This window comes from Emiliania huxleyi (genome assembly GCF_000372725.1).
Source record: "Emiliania huxleyi CCMP1516 unplaced genomic scaffold EMIHUscaffold_63, whole genome shotgun sequence".
Taxonomy (NCBI): Eukaryota; Haptophyta; order Isochrysidales; family Noelaerhabdaceae; genus Emiliania; species Emiliania huxleyi.
Window position 1 is genome coordinate 445,784 of NW_005197273.1, and position 21,279 is coordinate 467,062.

Consider the following 21,279-nt stretch of genomic DNA (forward strand, 5'->3'; position numbering starts at 1 on the left):
GAGCTGACCATCTACCGCACTGAGCACTTCCGCCCCCTCGCTCCCAACCCACCCACCTCGCCTCGGGCCGCGCCGCGCAATCTCGGGCGATCTCGCGCGATCTCGGGCGATCTCGGAGCTCCACGCCACGCCTCTCCACCCCACCCCACCTCACCCACCGCCGCGCCGCGCTATCTCGGGCGATCTCGGAGCGTCGCTCGCGCGGCGTCACACCTGCTCAAAAAGGAAGGAGGTTGGAGGCAGGAGGTCACGCCCCATCCAGAGCGCCGTCGTCGCCGGGTTTTTGGCCCCCGGGTCGTCGCCCGACGGTTGCTGCGCGGGGCAGCAGACCAATTTTCTTCTCAATAACAAGGCTGTGAAACGACCGGAACGTAACAAACGCGCGTTGGATTGCCTGCGCGCGCGAGGGCGCTACGAGCCACAGAGGCGAGCGCGGCGCGCAATGGAGCGACGAGACAGCGGCGACTTTTCGGACGAGGACGGGTCGGGAACGTTCAACGAGCGGCGGGCTGTGGACGACGACGACTTTGACGACTTTGACGGCGACCATGTGGGTCACGGCGGCGATGGCGTCATTCAGAACCAGCCGTTTGATGAGGCGCGCCGGCATAGGAGCGCCATTCCTTCAAGCGCATGAGCTCATGTCTCTCTTTTGTGCTTCAAGGCGGTCGATCTCTCCGACAACGGGTCGGAGCACCCATCGCCTGTGGCTGGCGCGGGAGCAGCGCGGCCTCGAGCGAGTGGCAGCGGCAGCTGTGCGCCCACCTCTGCAATGATGCAGTCCTCGGGAACCATCTCCAACCGCCCGCACGACGAGGAGTACGACGTGGAGTCGGAAGCGAGCGTCGACGACCCCGAATCGGCACGCCGACGATGCCGCATTGAGCACGCGATGGAGCCACACGTCGCCTCACGCAAGCACGGGAGAGTGGCTCTGCGGCCCGCCGTCAGGAGTGGTGTCCCCGCGTCGAGTAGGTGCGCGACGACAGGCCTCCGTCATGGGCGGCGCAGCAGCAGCGAGCGGAGGCACCGCGGTATGAGCGGCGACCCGAGGCACCCACCCTCGCGACGGTGGAGCAGCCAGAGATTGGCGAGATGGCCTCCTCGCCGGGGGGCGGGTTGAGCTCGGCCGTGCACCGAGACTTTGCCGCGGGCACGTCGGCTGCGGAGCACGCGGGTATGTTTGAGGAGGGCATGTACGACCCGGCAGAGTACGCCGACCTCGACGTCTCCCAGGAGATAGCGGAAATGTTCGGGTACATTACGAGGTACAAGCCGCACCAGATCGAGCTCGAGACAAAGATGCGCCCCTTCATCACCGACTACATCCCCGCAGTGGGCGAGATCGACCCCTTCGTCAAGGTCCCTCGGCCTGACAACAAGCCCGACACCCTCGGGCTCACGGTGCTCGACGAGCCGGCGCCGACGCAGAGCGACCCGACGGTGCTCACGCTGCAGCTGCGAGCGACGACAAAGTCGTCCGGCGTGCAACCGATGCTGGTGCGCTCGATCGAGCACGCCGACAAGAACGCGCGGCAGATCAACTCGTGGGTCGCGAGCATCAACGATTTGCATCGCCACAAGCCCGCGCCCTCGGTCCGCTACTCAAAGCCGATGCCGGACATCGAGTCGCTCATGCAGATCTGGCCGGCCAAGTTCGAGGAGCTTCTCGAGACGGCGCGGCTGCCGGACGCGGAGCTGTCGCTCGAGCTCGCCGACTTGGTTCGAGCTATGTGCGCTATCCTCGACATCCCGGTGTACTCCTCGCTGACGGAGTCGCTGCACGTGCTCTTCACGCTCTACTCGGAATTCAAGGCGAACGTGCACTTCCAGAATCAGCTCGAGGGCTTGCCCGACGACGGGGCGGACGGCGGCGTTTGGGGTCCAATGTGATTCGCTACTCAGCACGTTTGCGCATGTGTTGTCCTCCTTGGTAGTTATTTTAGGAGCTGGTTCAGAAAGGGCACGCGCGTTCTGACTTCTGTGTGTCCAAATTCGTCGTTTTGAGGTGCGTGCCCCACGTCTGGCCCACGACCCCGTCGTCACGAGCGGACCATGTCGACGTCCTGCCGCGCGCGTCCGTGGCTGCTTTAGTACGTATACATATGATTATGAATCATGAAAGAAGCATATCGAGCAATACACACATGCATGCGCCGAAAAATACAGACAGCTACGTCCTGACATGTGACAAGAGTCACACTGGCAGACACACGAAGCCGGGACAGGTAACTAAAGCCCCTCATCCAATGATAAAAACTGAACCGCGCACACTCAGGGTCTCAGGTCGAGCCAAACTCCTTGAGCCACTCCTCGAACCGGCCGAGGTCGCTCTCGCTCACCGTCTTGTTGATGCGCAGCAGCGACTGCTCGATGTCGTCCTGGCAGAGCGGCGTGTCTGTGTCCTCGCGCTTGAGCCTGCGGATCTCGTCGTGCCGCAGCCCCTTGATGGCGCGCCGCATCGGCATCATCGCCGCCTCGCGGCAGAGGTTCGTCACCTGTCGAGCGAGCAGGGGGTGGGGCACGGGCGAGGCACTCGCGCCAACGCGCGCTCGCGGCAGAGGCCGTCGGCGGGGCGAGATGGAGCCGAGATGGAGCCGAGATGTAGCCGAGATGCAGCCGAGATGCAGCCGGCTCACGTCGGCGGGCGAGAAGCCGGCGAGTCGCTCGGCCAGCGCGTCGAGGCAAACTGAGGCGTCGAGCTGCACGTCCTTGAGGTTGATGCCTACCCAGTCAAGACGCGGAGCGGCGGTGCCGCGTCGAGCCAGCACCTGCCTGACTGCGTTGCCCTCACAGCGACGCGCCGAGGAGCGTGCGGATGTCGGCTGGCTCGGGGAGCGGGATGTAGATGCGCTTCTCGAGCCGCCGCCGCAACGCCTCGTCGAGGTCCCGCGCCGAGATAGAGCCGAGATACAGCCGAGAGACAGCCGAGGTACAGCCGAGGTACAGCCGAGATGCAGCCGAGGTACAGCCAAGGTACAGCCGAGGTACAGCCGAGATACGCGCCTCGTCGAGGTCCCACGGGAAGTTGGAGGCGGCGAGCACCTGAGAGGTTCCACGCAAGTTCCGAGAAGCTTCCCAGCAAGTTCCGAGAAGGGTGCCGCAGCGAGCACCATCACATTCTTGCACTCGCCGTCCTCGGCGCCGCCGCCGCCCACGCCGTCCATCTGGACGCGCAGAGGGCCAGCATCAGACTCCGGTGATCTGAATCATCCGCGTGATCTGCCGAGATGTGCCGAGGTGTGCCGAGGTGTGCCGAGATGTGCCGAGGTGTGCCGAGGTGTGCCGAGATGTGCCGAGGTCTGCCGAGCCCAGCGCCTGCACGAGCAGCTCCGACTTGACGCGGCGCGACGCCTCGTGCTCGCCTGGCGGACATGTCTCGGACACGTCGTGGACGTGCCCCGGACGCGCCCTGGCGGCGCGCCGCCGTGCTCGCCCGTTGAGCCCCGCTGCGAGGCGAGCGAGTCGACCTCGTCGATGAAGATGGTGGACGGTGCGTAGAAGCGCGCCTGGGCGGAGGGGCAGGCCGCCGTGAGGCGAGGGGAAGACAGGCGAGGAAGCGAGTAGAAAGGCTCCGGTCCCTCCTCCACCTCTTCGTTACCTCGGCTCGATCTCGGCTCCATCTCGGCTCCATCTCGCCATCTCGAAGAGGAGCCGCACCATCCGCTCCGCGTCGCCGCGGTACTTGGAGCCGAGTGTGGAGGAGGTGACCGAGAAGAAGGTGGTGCCGCACTCGGTCGCCAGCGCCTGGAGGAGCTCGCCAGCTCATTGGCCGACGGGGGGAGAGGGCAGCGGTGCCGCGCTCGGCTTCGCCAGCGCCTTAGCGAGCAGCGTCTTGCCGGTCCCTCACTTGGCTATCAACTAACTCCTTATTGGTGCAATTGGCCGCGAGCGCCTTTGCGAGCAGCGTCTTGCCGGTGCCGGGAGGGCCAAACATGAGCACGCCTGTTCACACCCACAGCCGTGAGGAGACGCCGTTCACGGCCTAGGCGTCGGGGAGGGCGGGCGATGGAGAAGGCCCTTCCACGGCCTCCGTATGCCCTGGAAGTAGTCCGGCATCAGCTGAGGCAGCACCACCGCCTCCTCGAGCACGCGCTTCGCCTAGCCAACTCGTCGGCCGGTCCACCGAGAGCGGCCTCACCACTCAAGCCTAGTGACTTGCACGCTCTTCGCCTCCTCGAGGCCGGCGATGTCGCCTAACCAACTCACCAGCAGTCACGCACACGGCTCGTCAGCGCCTCGCCTCCTCGAGGCCGCGATGTCGCCCCAGTGCACGGACGGCCTCCGCTCGAGGATGTCGCGCTCGATCATGCTCGCCAGCTCCGCGTCCGCCGCACAAACCTCATCCACAAACCGCCGCGCCCCTCTCCCCCCGCCTCTGTCCGCCTTTGGACGCGGAGGCACGGGAGGCTTGCGCTCGCCGCGCCGCCGGCCTCCCGCTGGCGGAGCATCGGCGGCGGCCGCCGCGCGGTAGCCCGCCGCCGCCGCCCGAGCGCCACGCGCTGCGCCGGGCCCGTGCTGTGGCGCCGCCGCCGCCGCCGCCGCCGCCGCCGCCGCCTGCTGCGGATCGCGCCTCGCCCAGTCGGGCGGCGCGGCGCGGCGCGGCGGAGGAGGGTACCGCTCCGGAGGAGGCTTTGGCGGCGACCACACGTCCGGGTCACGCTGCTGCGCCGCGCCGCTCGGGCCGCCGACGACCGCGACGGGGTCCGGCCGGAGCAACAGCTGCGACGGCGGCGGCGCCGCGGCCGTCGGAGGCGGGACCGCCTTGCTGCCGGCGCGGAGCTTTGAGAGCTCGGCCACGATCTCCTTGACAATCTGGAACTCGCCCGAGAGGTCCTCCTTCGCCCGCAGCCACTTTGCACGCAGCGCCGGGTCGTCGAGCGTCCGCAGGTAGCGCTGCACCTGCGAGATGGCGCCGTCAAAGTGTACGAGCGACGCCTCGTAGTTGCCCAGAAGCGCGCTCTCGCGCGAGACTTGCAGCTGGTGCTCCAAGCCGACGAGGTGCTGCGGCGCCGCCATCTCTCAACCGAATCCTCGGGTGGCGGCGGGAGCACCAGCGGCGAACAGGCGAGCGCCGAGCGACCCCAGAGCGCGGCCAAGCCGTTGGAGAAAAGAATTCTAAGCCGTTTGCCCCAATTTTAAGCCTCTCTCACAGCCCACTGGCACGACAAGCGCGGACTCACACACACCGGCTCACCATGGAAAAAAATTTTGGTTACGAGCTCGCGGCGCGGCGTGTCGGCGCGACGTGCGCTCGTGTCGCCGCGTTCGCTCCGCGAAGGACGATTCGAACCGGAGCCAGTCGGCGCGGCGGCGGCGCGCGGCGGCAAAAGGCGCGGCGCTTGCTTCCTTGAGATGCTGCTGGTGTTGGCACCTCCTGATATAATGCTAAGCGGGGCGGAGGCACGCGGGTGGCGGAGGCGGCGGCGGACGACGTCTACTACCTGGCCGTCCCCTGTGGTAGCTTAGCGATCAGGGAGGATCTACCTGTTCGGCCTCGAGGAAGCTGCTGAGGGAGAGAGGGGGGGAGAGAGGAGAGGAGGAGAGGGGAGGAGATGAGAAGAGGAGAGGAGAGGAGAGGAGAGAGGAGGAGAGAGGAGAGAGGAGGGGGGGGGAGAGGAGAGAAGAGGGGGGAGGCGCAGGGAGGGAGGGAGGGAGAGAGAGGGCGGAGCGAGCAGAGAGAGTCTCAGGGGAGAGAGAGGGAGAGAGTTGAGAGAGTGGAGAGGGAGGAGAGAGAGAGGGCTAACCTCGGAATGTAAGCGCACTATGGCTGTGCTGTCTCCTACACAGCCATCTTACCTAAGGATGGCTGAGCTCCATATGACCATGTGATTTCTTGGCCTTCCTTGACTCCCCTCTCTGCAAACAGGACCATCACCTGCGCAGCTGCCTTGCCTAATTGTATCTCCTCGTAGCGTACGAAGTGCGTCGCCCTCGTGCCTCGTTTCGGCTCATTCGATGCTGCAGGCCAGTCGAATTTTACTCATACAACAAAAAAGACAAAAAGAAATGCATACTTAAGCCCGATGTAGCTAATTTTAATTAAGCCGCGCCGCGACGCTGTCAAAGTCGTCCCCGCTCTCGTCGTCACTTCCATCCAGCTGCGTCCCCCCTGCTGCCGTGTGTCGTGATAGTTCGTCTGGTACTGTCTCTGGTGGCTGCGCCGTTCCTGTCCGGAAGATCTCCCCAGTGTAGATGCTACACACCTCAAATTTCTCTAGCCTCCTCGTCGCCAGTAGGCCGAGTTCCCCTTCCGCTATGCTAGAGGGGCCTACCTTCGCCCCTTCCACCGTGCCGCCCGTCGTTAGCATGGCCGTCGTTACTTTCGCCGCTGCCTCTGCTGCTTGTCGGCGGAGCGCCTCGCGCCTTCCCTCGTCTCCATGCTCCTGGTCTTGTTCTTTTTGCTTAAGCAGGAGCCATGGAGGCTCGAATTCCTCAAGGCGGAGGAAGGCGTGGGAGAGGCGGACGCGAACAACCGCCGCCGGCGGGCGGCGAAGGGGCACGCCAAGGAGGAGCGCGAGGAGCGCGCGGAGCTGGCTCCCTTTGGGGAGGATTACGGCTCGGGAGGGCTAAATCGTGCAGAGATCGACTTGTTCGATGACGACGGCCTCTGAGGGGGCCGTCTGCTGTGTCCTTTGTAGTGCCAGTCCCGTACCCGGTGTCGTGTGAGAGAGTTGCGTTGTAAAATTCTTTTTGTTACCTGTGTTAGTGCCAGTGCGAGCCAGTCCCGTGCCCAGTCCTGTGCCCACTGTTGTGCGAGGGAGTTTTGTTGTAAAATTCTTTTTGTTTTCCTGCGCTTCCTGTGGCTGGTCCGGCGACGTATCTTGCCGTCTGCCTTCGCTTCCTGGCGGGCCGCGTTTCCTTCCCCTCGTCCCGTCTGTTTTCTCCTGCGTGGTCGCCCTCGCGTGCGCCGCTCGCCGTCTGTTCTCCTCTCTGCTCGCCGTCCTCGTCCCCTCGCTGTCGTCGCTTCCCTCCGGCGCTCGCCGCATCGTCGTTCCTATCACCGCGTTTCCTGCGCTGGCCTTCGCCTTCGAGGTGAGATGTGTGACGTGAGTCGTGAGGTATACCGCGGCCCGCGCGGCCGATCCCCGAGCTTTCAACGCGCGTGGGTGTATGTCCTGTTGGTGTGGGTTTCTTAATTTTCACCTGCCTGCCCCGATACTGCCCTGCCTGCCCCCGACACCGCGGCTGCCGTACGCACCTCGCAGCGCGGCGCCGCCCAGACACGGCCGGCCGCGCCCCGCCCCCACCCTGCGCGACCGGGAGCGCGGCAGAGCGCACGAAAGTGTGGTCGTGTGAGACTGAGAGCCTGCGCGCGCGCGGCGGCCGCGGATGGGGCGGCGGCCAACATCCGTCCGCGGCCAACATCGTCCACTGCGAGCCGCGACCAGCCTCCCACGGTCGCGCCTCTCGCGCCGCCGCGCGCTGTGGGCACCAGCTGCTACGCGCGCGCCGCGCCTGTGGCGCCCTGGGATGCTGCTCGCGTTGCTGGAATAGTTGGAGTTGTTGTCGTGGTTAATGTCCAGCCTCCCGTATACTCTGCGCGTCGCGTCCGCCCGGCTACGGTGGCACTCCGCGCGCTGCCGCCTACCGTTGGCGCCAGCTGAGTTGTGCCAGCCGCGCCTGTGGCACCCCTGTCTGCTGTTGGCGATGATGTGGTTGTTGCAGAAGTTGTCGGCGTTGACGTGCAGCTCGTAGGTAGTGCTTCGCGCCGCATCGACTCTCATACACGGTCGCGCGCCGCGATCCCTCGGTCGCTGTCGCTGCGCTCACGGCCGGCGGTGCTGGCCGCCAGCAGCACCACCGCCGCCGCGAGCATGTTCGCGGCAGTAACCGCCATTTTACGCGCGTTTCACCCTCATGTGACACTCCACCGCGCCAGATGTACAGTGAGGTGGGCGGTGACATGCCCCCAGCAATAGGTGCACTATGGAATCAAAAACTCGAGCCTTCTGAGAGACAGAAGCTTGAACTTGACGAGGAGGAGAACCGGCTCGAGTTCGGCATCAACCTCGCGTCCAACGTGTTGAGCACGTCGATCGACGTCGCCACCTCGCTGACGGTCAACGGCAAGTCGCACCTGTTCAACGAGGTGACGCAGCAGCGGGTCCCGTTGCCTGTTTATGACCAGATGGACCTCGTCTACCTCCCCGTCTACCTCGGCCTCGACCTCGGAAGCTACACGCACGTCCTGGTCGACGAGTTGCAGGACGCGTTCCACATCATCTGGCTGTTTATCCAGCAGATGCTGCTCAAGGGTGCGAACCTGCTCATGGTGGGCGACTTCGCGCAAAGCATCTTCTTCTGGGCCGGCGGCAGCCAGGTGTGTTGACCGTCTGACCCGCCGCACCCAACCCGCACTCTGGCCAGTGATCTCTGTCCCTGCTCTCGCGCAGGCCACGCACGACGAGATGGTCGAGTACTGCACCCGCCAGTACAAGCACCTCCTTGCAACGCGGAACAAAAGTCGTTGCCGGGCGCGAGTACTTTGAGCGGACCATCAGCGACCCCAGGGAACACGGTCGCCTGCACATCATGGTGGCGAACACCGTCACCGCTGTCACCGACGTCTCGGACGCGGAGCCGGCACCGGGAAGCCACTGGTTTCTCACAGCCTGGTTCGTCGACCCGGAGGACGAGGAATGAGCGCGCCCGTGTCTGCTGGCAGACCTGCTGCTGTCGTGCGTGATAGTGTCGTGCGTGATAGCGCCAGGGCAAGCCTCGTGCCGCGATTAGACGGTGTGCGCGAGTGCGGTCTGTGTGGTGAGCGGCGTCGGCATCCGCACCGTGAGTGCGCCCACTCAACCGTGCGATCGTATGTTTACTATGTCTACTGCCTCCATATCTCCGAAAACGGACGTGTTCGATGTGGAGAGCTCAAGCCAGTGCCCCTTGGTACGGCACACGGTCGCGTCACGCCACGGATTCCTTCACGCCGGATCTCGGGCATGGATGCAGGGAGCCGCCAGCACGCGCCCGTCTATCCGAAGACTCTCCTCACCGCACGCCACTCTCTGTCTCGTCCAAAATTCGCGGAGCGTTGTACGGCACAAGTGGGAAGGAACGCGCGGCGAGCGATGCCGGCGGGTGGGGTCGATGGACGGTGACGTGTCAATAACGCTTTTACTGAGTACAACTCACACAACAAGCGCCGCGAGAGCGTGACCACACAGATCGACTGGCGGACAAGCCCAAGAGGCGACAATCGACACGCAAACAGCACTCATCGCTGCCCGCACCGGTGCCGTCGCAAGCGCCGCGGCGATCGGCGCCTCTCCGGCGCGGCAGCCGGCGCACAAGCTGACAGCGTGGCGGCTGGCGCACGGACCGCGAGGGCGGGCACCGAAGAAGGCGGCTCCATATGGCGGCCACTTTTTGGTTCACACACAAGTCGACTGTGAACGAGAGCCATATCTGCTCAGGAGGTACAGTTCTGACCACTTTTGACGGTTCTTCACACCTTAGATATGACCCTTAGATATCCCTTAGGTATTTCCTTGGGGTATTTCCTTAGGTATATTCCTCTTGGGTATTTTCTTAGGTATATTCCTCTGGGGATTTCTTTATTTATGTATATGGAGTATTCACTTTGGTATATTCCTGTTGGGTATTTCTCTTTGTATATTTCTCTCGGGAATTCACATCGGTGTATTCCTCTTTGGTAGATCGGTGTATTCCTCTTTGGTATAATCCACTATGGTGTACTCTTCCTCTTGGGTATATTCCTCTGATTCACTTCGGTATATTCCTCTCGGGTATACTCCTCTGGGAATTCACTTCGGTAAATTCCTCTTGGGTATAGTCCTCTGGTTCTTGGATTCACTTTGTTATTTTCCTCTCGGGTATAGTCCTCTGGGAATTCACTTCGGTACATTCCTCTTGGCACACTTGGGTATACTCCCATGATTCACTTTGGTATATTCCTCTCGGGTATAATCCTCTGCGAATTCACTTCTCTGAAGTTCCCCCTTGAGGGGTCGCCGGAGGCGACGCTTCCTCCGGTTCCTAGGGTTCCCCCTTGAGGGGTCGCCGGAGGCGACGCTTCCTCCCTTGCGGCCAGGTGTGAAGGGGTGCAAGCGAGAAGAGAGAAGGGACACACAAAACTCAACCAACCACTCGGGGTAAGGTAAGGTAAGGTAAACTTCTCCACACACACGAGGTGGTGGGGCAAGGGGGGGCAACCCTCGCGTCTCCACGTCTGACGAACTCGAACTCGGGGGCACGGGACCATCTCAAATTTCCAAACCTAGAAAACGACCAGGAATTGCGCGGGGTTCGACCCCCTCCTCGCTCACTTCCCGACGGCGTCTCCTGCAGCCTCCTTACCACCCACCGCCCACTGCCGCGCCGCCTCGTGCGCGCACATGCCGAGCGCCACCGCCACGTTGAGCGAATTCTTGAGGCCTAATCAACCCGAGATCGTCCGAGGTGAGAGGAGATTGGCGCGAGGTTGCCCGTGGAGCGAGCCCTTGGGGCCTCGGCACGGCAGCCGCACAACCGCGTCGCAGCGCGCGAGCAGCTCTGGCGCGAGGCCGTGCCTAATCCCGGGTCATCTCGGGTAATCTCGGCCCATCTCCCGGCCAATCTATGGGAGTCAGGAGCCGCGTCGGGCGAGGGGCCGCCAACCTGCGGGAGAGCTTGAAGAGACGGCTCAGGGGACACTTCGGGGAAGAGGCGGCCAGGTCCGACGCCAGCCCCGCGCCGCTCGTTGCCCAGCAGCAGCGCGCACCCGGCCGGCGGCGGCGGGAAGGCGAACTCGTGCGCGTACGGCGCGCCGGCGACTGTCTCCACCGCGACGACCGGCACGCCCGCCGCGCGAAGCTCGTCGATTGCAGTCTCGGCGCGGCGGCGCCTGTCCAGGTTCACGGCTGTGCGGGAGGCAGCCGATCGATAGTCGAGGCATGGCCGAGATGGCGGCGCCTGACCACGATCCACGGCTTGTGCGTGGGGCGATCTCTTCACGGCCGGCGCGCCAATCTTGGTGACGCGGCGCCACTCCCACGCGACAGCCGCGTGCGTGCCCATCGAGGTGCGAGCCACCTGCGGCAGGAATACTTGACTGATCGCCAGTGACTACTCCGCGTGCGTGCCCATCGAGGTGCGGGCTGCCTGCGGCAGGACTACTTGACTGATCGCCAGTGACTACTCCGCGTGCGTGCCCATCGAGGTGCGGGCTGCCTGCGGCAGGACTACTTGACTGATCGCCAGTGACTACTCCGCGTGCGTGCCCATCGAGGTGCGGGCTGCCTGCGCGTCGTCGGGCGTCGCCGTGTATCCGCACAGCACCAGCCGCGAGACGCCAAGGCACTCGGCGGTCCGGAAGATCGAGCCTGGGACAAAGCAGAGCCCTTCCTTGAATGTCGCGTGGATGCATGTCGACTGAGCAAGGGCTTTACGGGAGCGGACGGCGAGTTCTCAACCCAAGGCGGTTTCTGAGCGTCTGCACTCGCAGCTATTGGCCGCTTCACCGACGTTGAAGGCCGAGCGGAGGTGGTCGCAGACCTACGCCAGGACGGTTCCGAGAAGGTTCGAGGAAGGGCCGTGCAAGGAGGCCGAGCGACGGCGGTCGCAGACGACGACGAGCGGCAGCGGCGGCGGGCGGGCGGCGGAGGCCCTCCCGTCGCCCGTGCTAACGGAGATGGCGCCTGTGGGACGAAACTCCGAACGTCTCGAAAATGTGCCGGGCACGTCCCTGGCGCCGCCCTGTGCTGGCGGAGAATCTGCGCCGTGAAGCTCGTCGTCGCGGAGGCCACGCGAGTGACGGCGCTCGATTGGCAGCACGAGGTTGAGAAAGTGCCTGCCCGCAGGCGCACCGTCAGCCGGCAGCGCTCTGGCGGCTCGGCCGCTGGGAGGCGGGCGGCGGGCACACCGCTCGTCAAAGTCGGTCGAGTGCAGCATTCGCGGCGCGAGTGGCGCCAGCTCTCGGCAGTCTGCGTGCGCGTGCTCCGCCAGCGACGCGAGACAACGCCGGAGCGATGCGAGGCGGCGTCGCCGGAGCTCAGCGTCGCTCCACTCTCGCTCGATCGCCTGGCAGTAGGTGAGCAGCCAGTGTATGCAGGAGTCGCGGTTCTTGCGCACGATAAGGAAAGCGGCGAAGTCCGCGTCCGCTGCTGGCTCGGCGGCCATTTACACCAAGTGTACGTAAAGAAAACTAGAGTCAGGCCCTTGACGGGCCCCGCCCCCAATGGGGCGGGGTTGAATGGGCTAGCGCTGGCGTGGCGTTGACATGAGCACAAAGTTGCTAATGTGCGTAGACGAACAAACACAGAGTAGGGTTGAAATCGTCCACGTAAGGCTTAGGGAGTGCTTGGGGTGGCCTCAGGCATCCCCAAGGGAGTCGCAGCGGTGCCCCATAAGCAGCTTAGCGATTGTCGAACCTCGAAGCGCGTTCGTTTGAAGAAAGGCACACCGTACTATCGGGCCACCGGAGAGTCACCGGTAAACTTCGACACTTTGAGGGGTGAGAGCATGCATTATTGTGGCATATCATGTCACATAAGGTCGAGCTTGACCGCAGAAGCATCAAGAAGCGGATACTCCAGCTCGACTGTGCCGGCAAACTGCCTCCTCACCCGCCGGCCGGCTGCCAGCAGCCGTCGCGGCCCGTGGCGTGCTCCAGAGAGGGAGAGAGGTCGAGTCCGCATGGCTCAGGCCGGCCAGAAGGTGTGTGGCGACGGCACCGTGGCAGGAGTGCGGAGAAGAGCTCGCCGAACGCGAGCAGCGGAAGGCCGAAGTGTGCCAGCGCGAGAGCCTCGCGAACGGGTGCAGAAGGAGCTCGCCGTGACACAATGCCAGGCGGTGGTGGTGCTCTGGCGGCTGTGCACAGTGGGAAAGGTCAGGCTGCAACAGCGTAGCACGATGGTAGTGCCCCGCTGCAGCCTGGCCTGACATGCACAGGGCGAACAGAGACCTTGCTATCGCCTGGCGCTCGTCTGGGCAAACTTTGACCGCCGCCCGGCTCGCCACGAGCACGCAGCGACAAAATGATGACCGTGTCGAAGTTGAGGCTGGTCGAGAGGAAGAGGCTGCCGTGCGAGCCGGCAACTGGCTGGCTCGGCGTGAACGGCCGGCGGCGACTTTTTGCCGAAGAGCGTGCCTGCCGAAGAGCGAGTCTGACTCAAAGTGCACGGAGTGGGTGCCGCCGACCGTCGGGAAGAGTCCGATGGGTGCCAGGAGGATCCAGAGAGCGATGAAGGCGCAAATTGCGCCGCCGAAAGCGGCGGTAGAGGCCAGGACGTGCGCGTGGGCCGGTCGGGCCACGTCCCGGGGCGAGCGATCGAGGGCCGCGGGGCTCGCCCCGCCGGCCGAGCGGTGCGAACGGCCGGTCGCCCGCTTCGGGTTGGACCCGCCGGGCGGTCCGGCGGCGGATGGCACGGCCGGGCGGGCCCCGGGAGGCAGGCGGGGCCGCGACAGGCGGTTGGACAGACCCCTCTGCTACTTTCAATGATAGGGATACAAAGAAAAAAATAGCCCTGCAGGGGGGAGCGTGCCGGACGGGGCGTCGTCGCGCCATTTACATCTGTGTGAAGAAAAAGAATTTGGACCCGACGCGCCACAGTGTGTGTGTCTTTCCCTTGGTTTCCGTGTTTTCTTTCTTTCTTTCTTTGTGTGTCTCTCCCTTCCCTCCCTTGGGTTGTCGGTGGCTTTCTTTCTTTTGTGTGCTCGGCGACGATCACGATCTCGGCCGGCGAGGTCGCCCTCGGCGCAGGGAGAGGAGACTGCGTCCTCCCGCGAGCCAAGCTGCGCGCCCCGGGCGCACCCGCCCGAGGAGGAGACCCCGCCCGTCTCGGAGGCGACCCCGCCCGTTTCGGAGGCGATCGCATCGCCGCCAGAGCCGAGCGGCGCGGCTGCCTCGCCATCGCGCTCGCAGCCAGAGGCCCGCCCACAACGCGAGAGGGCGCCGGGCCAGCCGACCGCAGCGCGGGAGGGTCGCCGCCGAAAGCGCGACGACGAGGACGAGATGCCCGTCGACACCGCGGCCGACACCTCGGGTGGCGGCGCCGTCGCCGCGGAGGACGGCGGAGGCGGCGAGGGCGGCGGGGCGGCGGCGGGCGACCACGGCGTCACCGCAGGCCCTCGGTCTGAGAAGCCCCGCTTCCAGAAGGACGAGCACGTCGTCTACGTGAGTGAACACCCGGACGCGGGCGCCGTCGTGCTGGAGGTCCATGCCGACGATCCGCCCGAGTACTACTACACGATCATGCTTGAGGGCGCCGTCGTCGAGCGCCAAGTGCCTGAAGGCAGGCTGCGGCCCACGGAGAGCGACGGTGGCGAGGCCCGAGGCGCTGCTCCGCGTGACAACGCCGCGGGCATCGGACCGGGGCGTGGCGACGCCTCCTCGAGCCGCGGCGTGGGCGTCGCTACGAGCTCGGGCGGGCTCTGGAACATGGACGCCGTCAAGGACCTCAGGCACACGACGGCCCTGCTCAACGCCGCCGGTGTCCGCTTCGCGACCGCGCCTGCATCAGAGCGCCTGCCAGGCGGGATCGACCCCGACCGCTTCCCGATGCTCGCGCTCGCGACTTCCCAGCGTGCTGACTTCCCGCCTATCGGGTGCGAGGACTGCCACTGGGAGGCGGTCGACCTAGACTCGTCCGGTGACTGTGTGGTCGCGGCGTGCGCTTGGGAGCTGCGCAGGCTGCTGCCCGAGGCCCTGCTGGTCGCGCACGGGCTGCTAACCCTCGGCGCCACTTGGGACGCAAGCTGCGCCTCGCCGCGGCGCGCCACCTGGCCAGGCCCGAGGTGCTGCGCCGAGTCGTCCGCCGACCACACGACACCGTCGACGCACGGACCCTCGACACGGTGGAGCAGCTGCTGCTGTCGGTGCACAGGTCTCGGGCCCTAGCCGCTGACACTGACGCCCGTGATCTCGCGGCTTTCCTCGCTGGCGTTCGAGGCAGCGCATACGGGTGCGACGGGTTCCTGCTTGGCGTGGCCGACCTCTTTGGCACGCCGATTGTCGTCGACTCTATCACTCGGGAGGGCGCGCGCTGCATGCCGCAGTTCATCTGGCCGACAGAGCCGAGCCAGCCGCAATACGTGCTCCATTTGTTCCTGCAGCATGACAGCCACTGCGCTGCCATCGTCAGGATCACCGCCTCAGAGGGCGGGCTAGGCATCCGCCGCCTAAGGCCGACCTCTGGGAGGGGAGGGGCGGCGGGCTCGCAGCCTGGGAGCGCGGGGCCTAGCTCGGCTCCCGCCTCGCGGGGCGGCCGAGCCGATGATATGGACGACGGCGACGGTGGTGGCGGCGACGACGGCGACGGCGACGGCGACAGCAGCGTGGACGACGGCAGCGACGGCGGCGGCGGCGGCGGCGGCGGCAGCGGCGGCGGCGGCGGCGGCGGCGGCGGCGGCGGCGGCGGCGGGGACGGCGGCGGCGGGGACGGCGACGACGGCGGCGACGACGGCGGTGGTGATGGCGGCGGTCACCACCGGCTGCTCCCGCTGCCTTCCGTCTAACTTGGGTTGGCCCACGCGGCTTTGGGCACGCCGACTCAGCCCTCTCGTTCGCTGCCCTGGCGCGGCACTGCAACAAGGAGGCGGGCTCGCACGTGCCGGGCGAGGATCTCTTCGAGTCGCGAGTGCTGGCGTTTTACTAAAGACTTGTGACCATGTGAGTCTATCTTGTACTACCACACTAAAAGCCGTGTAGTGAGCCACTCACTCGGGCGTCTCGGCTGACGATGATCGATCAGCGTTGATCTCTCTAGCCTATCGGTCCCCCGCTCGATCCTCGGATCGCTCGCTCGTCGAAATCGATCGACTGATTACGGACTTTTCTTTTTTCGAAACGCGCGCGCGGCCCGTCGCGCGGCAAAACTGTCAGGTCCGCCGCGACGCGTCGCCGCAATGGCGGGCAGCGACGTGGTGGAAGCCATGCGGCTCGCCCTCAAGCCATTTAATATCCAGCACCTCGCCGACGACTGGAACGCTAACCGTACTTACTTACAGCTGTCGGTACAGAGATGCCAGCACCCCCTAGCAGCAGAGCGCTGCTGCTGGGGGGGGAGGGGGGGGGGTCCCGACCCCCCCAGCAGCAGAGCGCTGCTGCTGGGGGGGGGGGGGAGGGGGGGTCCCCCCTTACTTTAGATGGGCAGGGGGGGTACCCAGCAATGGGCGGCCCCTCTCCAACCCCGGGATGGAGGGGGGGTGCCTGTAACTGTACCCCATTGGGAAAGCACTTTTGACCAGGCAGGGTTAGGCGAGTGGCAGTCGCTGGTGCGGACTTGCTGAGTCGTGTGTGCTCCTTTTTGCTTGCTAAGACTGGAACAATTTTTTCACCGATGGGAGGGGCCCTATAGGGTGTGCCTCTCTCTGTCACCCCGCCTCCACTTCGCCCACAGCCTCACACCGGACCTGCAGCTTCTGAAAGGAGAGCCGCCCAGCGAGCCTCTCACCCCTCTCCCTCCTCTCCCGTTCCAAACCAGCAGTGCTCCACCTGCGCCCTAGCCGCGAGCACGCCGCCAAAACGAGCAGCGCGGCAGTCAGGGCGACGAGGAGAAAGAGCCCCACAGTTGGCGTCGCAGTGGGTGCAACTGCTGGCGAGCACTCGGCGGGCCGCCCTTCCCGCGTGCCATGCAAGGCCCAATGCATCTGGACTTGCCCCCAGCGGCAGGTCTCGAGGTCGCCTCTGCAAAAGGCATCGAGCAGGTCTCGGTTGCGGAGGACGTAGCACCGAAGTTGGTCGGCGGGCAAGCCAGGCGGCCGGGGAGGCGGCGGCGGCGCGCATTCTGTGGTGCGGCGCTCCCGGCCGTGCTTGTCCCAATGGGCCTGGACCTTTGCCCAGTCACAAGCGTCGAGGTCACCATCGCAGAAGGCATCGCGCATGTCTCGATAAAGGAGGACGTAGCACCGCAGGTGGTCCATGGGGAGTCCGGGCGGGGACGGTGGAGAAGGCGGAGAGGGAGCAGGGGTCAGCGGAGGTGGTGGCGAGCTAATCTGACAAGGAAGCTTGCCTCCCTCGTCGTGCAAGGTCAAACTCCCCCCCAAACAGGCCAAAGGTGTCCCCCGCCGAGCAGTAGAAAAGGCCTCCACCATTTTCAAAGATGCGGCAGAGGCCCTCGGCGACAAAGCGCGCAGGAGCGGAGAGGCGGCAATCGTCGTCGACGGGCATCAAGGCCTCGTACATGCCACGGAGCGTCCCTGGGCCGCCCAATCCCGCGGACCTCGCCACGATGTCGCTCAAGGGCGCTCTCCTCCACCGCGGGCCTCGCCACAGAAGCCCGGCTGCAGGATCCACGTTTAGTGGGCTCTCCTCCGCCGCGGGCCGATCGATGCCATATCCGACCGAGCGGGTGATGTAGTGCCGGAACCATCTCCATGGCTGGAGCACGGGGTCGCAAAAAGTCATCAGTACCGCGGCGGACGGGTATGCACGGTGGAGTCGGACGGCAAGCCACGTGCTCCTGCTGCGCTGGCCCGCCGACGAAGCAGTGGCCGGAGCCTTTACCATCCACACCAACTCATCCTGCGGGGTGACGCCCGGGTTTTCTGAGCTCACAAAGTCGAGCGGATCCACATCCTTCGGGTCGAACCATGGCTCAGGCGTGCGAGGCCAGCGGATCATTGGGTGCAGCGAGGTGTACTCTCGAATGGCGTTGGTGCCGCACTTGCCGAAAGCCGGCAGGAAGAGGGCAGGCCCGCACCGCTCGCCGACGCCTGGGACGGAGAAGACATCGCAGCGCTTGGCTGACGCTAGCGCTGAAAGGGCGTGCGCCAAGTAGAGCCGCATCGCGGTTCCGCGGTGCCCGCCGCAAGATTTTTTCTTTTTTCGATTTCGCCATCGTTTCCATTTCGAGTTGCGGAGCTCCCAGCTGCTCGGTGTACGAACTGTCCAACACCGAGCAGCGAGCGAAGAGCGGCTGCGGCTACAGCAGACAGCTCGGGATGTGTGTGTTAGGTACATTGTGTGGCAGCCCAAGCCGGCCAGGCTGAGTGAGTGTCGGTTGTGAGTTTATGTGTCTGTCTCACACGTCATTTGGGGCCTGTTGTTGTTGTGGGCCGTGGCAGACGGTGAACGAGCTAGCGTGCGGGGAGAGCGGCATTGTGCACGGTGCGGAGTGCATTGCCGTTCTTAACGGAGTCGCTTAGGCGGTTCCGTGGCTGAGCCGGTGTGTGTGCCAGTCCGCGCCAGTCCGCGCCCTTGTCGTGCGAGTGGTCATAGAATTCTTTTGGCAACTTTGCCGCCTTTTACGAAGGCCGCGCGATGCCGAGTCTCAAGCAGACCACACTCTCCTTCGACCGCCGGCCATCGAGCGCGACGCCGCCGGCTAAGCGGCCTCGCCCAGACCCGGCGCAAACAACCGGCGCCTCCTCTCGCGCGAGCGCTCCCGCGCAGTGCTCTGCTGCAAAGCCGCCGCCGCTACTACCGCCACCGCCACCGCCCGTCGCGACAGCGGCGCCCGCGGCTGAGCCACAGGCGGCGTCCGGCGCGCTCGCGGCGGGAGAGGCGGCCGAGGTCCGCGAGGTGAGCGGGCGCAGCTTCTCTCTCAAGGTGTGGGGTGACGGCGCTGCGGCGGCCGGATGCTGGTCGCCGGCGGGTGTTCCAGCAGCTACTGGGGTGGGCGCCGGCGACGAGCGAGGCGGGGAGGATTGCGTCAGCCAGCCTGCTATCTTCGACGCCGCGTCCGCGGCGGCGGAGGCGGAGGTGGAAACAGAGGCGGAGCCGGAGCCGGAGCTGGCAGCGGAGGCACTGGTGGCGGCGGTCGGGGCGGCGGAGGGGGAGGGAGTGGCGGAGGCGGAGGTGGCGAGTCCTCCTGCAGCTGCGCGCGAGGCAACGCCCGCGGCGGCGGCGCCGGCGGCGGAGGGCGAGGCGGCGGAGGGCGAGGCGGCGGAGGGCGAGGCGGAGGAGGGCGAGGCGGAGGGGGGCGAGGTGGCGCGGAGTCAGCCCGAGGCGGCGGCAGCTGCGTCGGAGACGGCGGTGCTGGAGGCGGAGGTGTCGGGGCTGAGCGAGTACGAGAAGGAGCGGCTGCGGAATATCGAGGAGAACCAGCGCATCCTCGCCTCGCTCGGCCTGGCCGAGCCTCTCGTGCAGCGGCCAAAGCCGAAGCCTCCCCGCCGCCGCCGCGCGCTGCCACCGCCGCCCCCGCCGCGCAGCACGCGCTCGCTTCGGAGCAGCGGCGCGCGTGGCGGCGCGGCGGGGGCGGCGGGGGCGGCGAGGGTGGCGGCCGGGGGCGAGGGCGTCGGAGGCGGGGGCGGAGGGAAGGGGCAGGAGGAGGCGGAGCAGGAGGCGGAGCAGGAGGCGGAGGAGGAGGTTGCGTATGACGACTCGGCGGTGCTGCAGTATGTTGTCGAGGGTCACCAGGGGGCCTCCTCCTCCTACGCCTCGCCCTCCTCCTCCTCCTCCTCCACCGCCGCCGCCGCCGCCGCCGCCGCCGCCGCCGCCGCCTCCTCCTCCTCCTCCTCGCCGCCGCCGCCGCCTTCCGACACGCCGCTGCTCGGCTGGAGCGAGTCGGCGGTGCAGCAAGTCGCCCTGCCCGAGAGGGTCTACAGCGCGGACTACGCGCAGCGCGGCCAGCTGCTCGCTGCGGCGGGAGGCGGCGGCATGGTGACCGTGCTCGGGATGCCAGGGCAGGCTGGCGGCGAGTGCGCAGAGCTGCTATCCTTCAAAGGCCACAAGGGCTGGGTCGGGAACGTCCAATTCGCAGGCGACCAGCGGCTGCTCAGCGCCGCAAACGACGGGCAGCTGGTGCTGTGGGACCTCTCCAAGGCGCGCGGCGGGCGGCCTCGGCTGATCTCGCAGCTGGAGCCGCAGAGCGGTGGCATCTTTGCGATGCACGAGGCGGGCGGGAGGGTGCTGACAGCCTCCAAAGACGGCACCGTCGCGCTCAGCATGCTGGCGGACGACTGCCTCCGCCCGGGGGCCTCGTGGGACGAGCTGCACAGCGGCGTCATCAAGTCAGTCTGCTGGCGCGACGGCAACGTCTTCGCCTCCGCAGGCCGCGGAGGCAATCTGCGGGTGGTGGACGTGCGGGCGGGCGGCGGCGGCGGCGGCGGCGGCGGCGGCGCCGGAGGCGCGCTAGATATCGAGGGCGCGCACGACCGCGACGCCATCTGCGTGCGGTGGCAGCCGCGAGCGGGCGACCCGTCGGCAGGGCTCCTCCTCTCGGCTGGCTACGACCTGCAGATCAAGCTGTGGGACGCTCGCGCGCCGTCGCGGCCGCTGCACACCTTGCAGGGACACGTGGCACCCCGGGTGGCGAGGCAGAAGGGGATCTTCCAGCCGCAGTTCTGTGCGGGCGGGCGGTACGTCGTCGCCTCGGGCGAGGGCAGCGAGGCCCTCTCCCTCTACAGCGCCGAGAGCGGCGCCACGCTCAGCCGGGGCAGAATCGGGTGTACCGCATCCACGCTCTCCTGGTGCGAGTCGCGCCGGCAGCTCGGCGTCGCGACCGGGAAGACCCTCCGCTTCTTCGAGCCGCGCCTCGCGTAGGGAGGGGGAGGAGGAGGCGGAGGGTGGGGGGGGGGGGGGGGGGGGAATCCTTAGGGTTCTTGCACACACATTCCGGCTGCGTTCTCTCCGCAGTGTGAGTGTCCTCTTGTGGCCTAACTCGGCTACTGCCGCCGCTGCGGCGTAGAAAACTATTACAGCGCATTCGTTCAAAGTAAACAGACAACATCACCCTTTCGACCTACCTTAGTACCTATCAACGCACACACGAGTCACGACTCTGACTCACTGTACTCAGAACTCACGAGAGCAGGCCCTGCTAGCTCTGCCTCTGGCCTCTGCCTATCTGGGCGAAGCCCGACGAACACCACGTACCGTCTAAATCGCTACAGCTGACCATTTGGATTGGCAAACGAGAAGGCCATGAGACCGGAGATCGAGGGGAGGTTACAAAGCGCAACTGCACGCGGCACGAGAGCAAGTGAATCACAGCTGTGTTGGCGGTTGGTGCGTAATCCCACTCGCGGCTGAATGGGCGCTCGTGCCAATCTCTAGCGCCGGCTCAGCGCTAGAGACTCGCAATGGCCGTGGCCCGGGACCTGCCGGCAGAAGAGCTGGGCTGGCGGTGTGTTCTCGCGATGCTCAAAGATGGTCGCTAGCTGGTCCAAGCGGCTCCGCGCAAGCTGCTGCTGCCGACGCAGCAGAAGCCAGTGCTTTTGGGCCAGCAACATGGAGGGGCCAGCGGCCGAGGTGGGCGCGCGGTGTTCGCCGGCCGAGGGTTTGCGGCGGTAAGATTTGGTGTGACGCTGTTCCTCGTCCATGATGAACACGGGCTGCTCCATGGCCCTTCGGGGCCACGCGGTGGGTAGTCTCCAAGTTTCCTCGGCGGT

At 66.0% G+C, this 21,279-nt stretch overlaps 7 protein-coding genes across 7 annotated transcripts; 4 read left to right on the forward strand and 3 right to left on the reverse strand.

Moving 5' to 3' along the window:
- Positions 1-1,194: 1,194 nt before the first annotated feature.
- Positions 1,195-1,893, forward strand: EMIHUDRAFT_67483 (hypothetical protein; the record flags this gene model as incomplete). The annotated part of the gene is made up of 1 exon (XM_005763525.1): positions 1,195-1,893. The coding sequence occupies one exon, from the start codon at positions 1,195-1,197 to the stop codon at positions 1,891-1,893; it is 699 nt and encodes a 232-aa protein (XP_005763582.1).
- Positions 1,894-2,042: 149 nt separating this feature from the next.
- On the reverse strand, positions 2,043-3,937 carry EMIHUDRAFT_452515 (hypothetical protein; the record flags this gene model as incomplete). Its single annotated transcript, XM_005763526.1, has 6 exons — positions 2,043-2,066; positions 2,343-2,444; positions 3,060-3,204; positions 3,397-3,509; positions 3,661-3,747; positions 3,851-3,937. 6 exons carry the CDS (start codon positions 3,935-3,937, stop codon positions 2,043-2,045), a joined length of 558 nt encoding a protein of 185 aa, XP_005763583.1.
- Positions 3,938-4,215: 278 nt separating this feature from the next.
- EMIHUDRAFT_215002 (hypothetical protein) lies at positions 4,216-6,097 on the reverse strand (the record flags this gene model as incomplete). The annotated part of the gene is made up of 3 exons (XM_005763527.1): positions 4,216-4,341; positions 4,651-5,004; positions 6,092-6,097. The coding sequence occupies 3 exons, from the start codon at positions 6,095-6,097 to the stop codon at positions 4,216-4,218; spliced, it is 486 nt and encodes a 161-aa protein (XP_005763584.1).
- A 1,809-nt stretch (positions 6,098-7,906) lies between these two features.
- EMIHUDRAFT_215005 (hypothetical protein) lies at positions 7,907-8,646 on the forward strand (the record flags this gene model as incomplete). The annotated part of the gene is made up of 3 exons (XM_005763528.1): positions 7,907-8,323; positions 8,397-8,434; positions 8,514-8,646. The coding sequence occupies 3 exons, from the start codon at positions 7,907-7,909 to the stop codon at positions 8,644-8,646; spliced, it is 588 nt and encodes a 195-aa protein (XP_005763585.1).
- A 1,645-nt stretch (positions 8,647-10,291) lies between these two features.
- Positions 10,292-12,126, reverse strand: EMIHUDRAFT_215006 (hypothetical protein; the record flags this gene model as incomplete). Its single annotated transcript, XM_005763529.1, has 7 exons — positions 10,292-10,404; positions 10,496-10,538; positions 10,663-10,852; positions 11,282-11,330; positions 11,469-11,502; positions 11,689-11,797; positions 11,870-12,126. The coding sequence occupies 7 exons, from the start codon at positions 12,124-12,126 to the stop codon at positions 10,292-10,294; spliced, it is 795 nt and encodes a 264-aa protein (XP_005763586.1).
- A 267-nt stretch (positions 12,127-12,393) lies between these two features.
- EMIHUDRAFT_357954 (hypothetical protein) lies at positions 12,394-12,888 on the forward strand (the record flags this gene model as incomplete). The annotated part of the gene is made up of 2 exons (XM_005763530.1): positions 12,394-12,428; positions 12,502-12,888. A coding segment is annotated over one exon (387 nt), but the record flags the coding sequence as incomplete, so codon positions are not given.
- A 6,658-nt stretch (positions 12,889-19,546) lies between these two features.
- EMIHUDRAFT_215011 (hypothetical protein) lies at positions 19,547-20,576 on the forward strand (the record flags this gene model as incomplete). Its single annotated transcript, XM_005763531.1, has 3 exons — positions 19,547-19,969; positions 20,072-20,358; positions 20,525-20,576. 3 exons carry the CDS (start codon positions 19,547-19,549, stop codon positions 20,574-20,576), a joined length of 762 nt encoding a protein of 253 aa, XP_005763588.1.
- Positions 20,577-21,279: the final 703 nt, after the last annotated feature.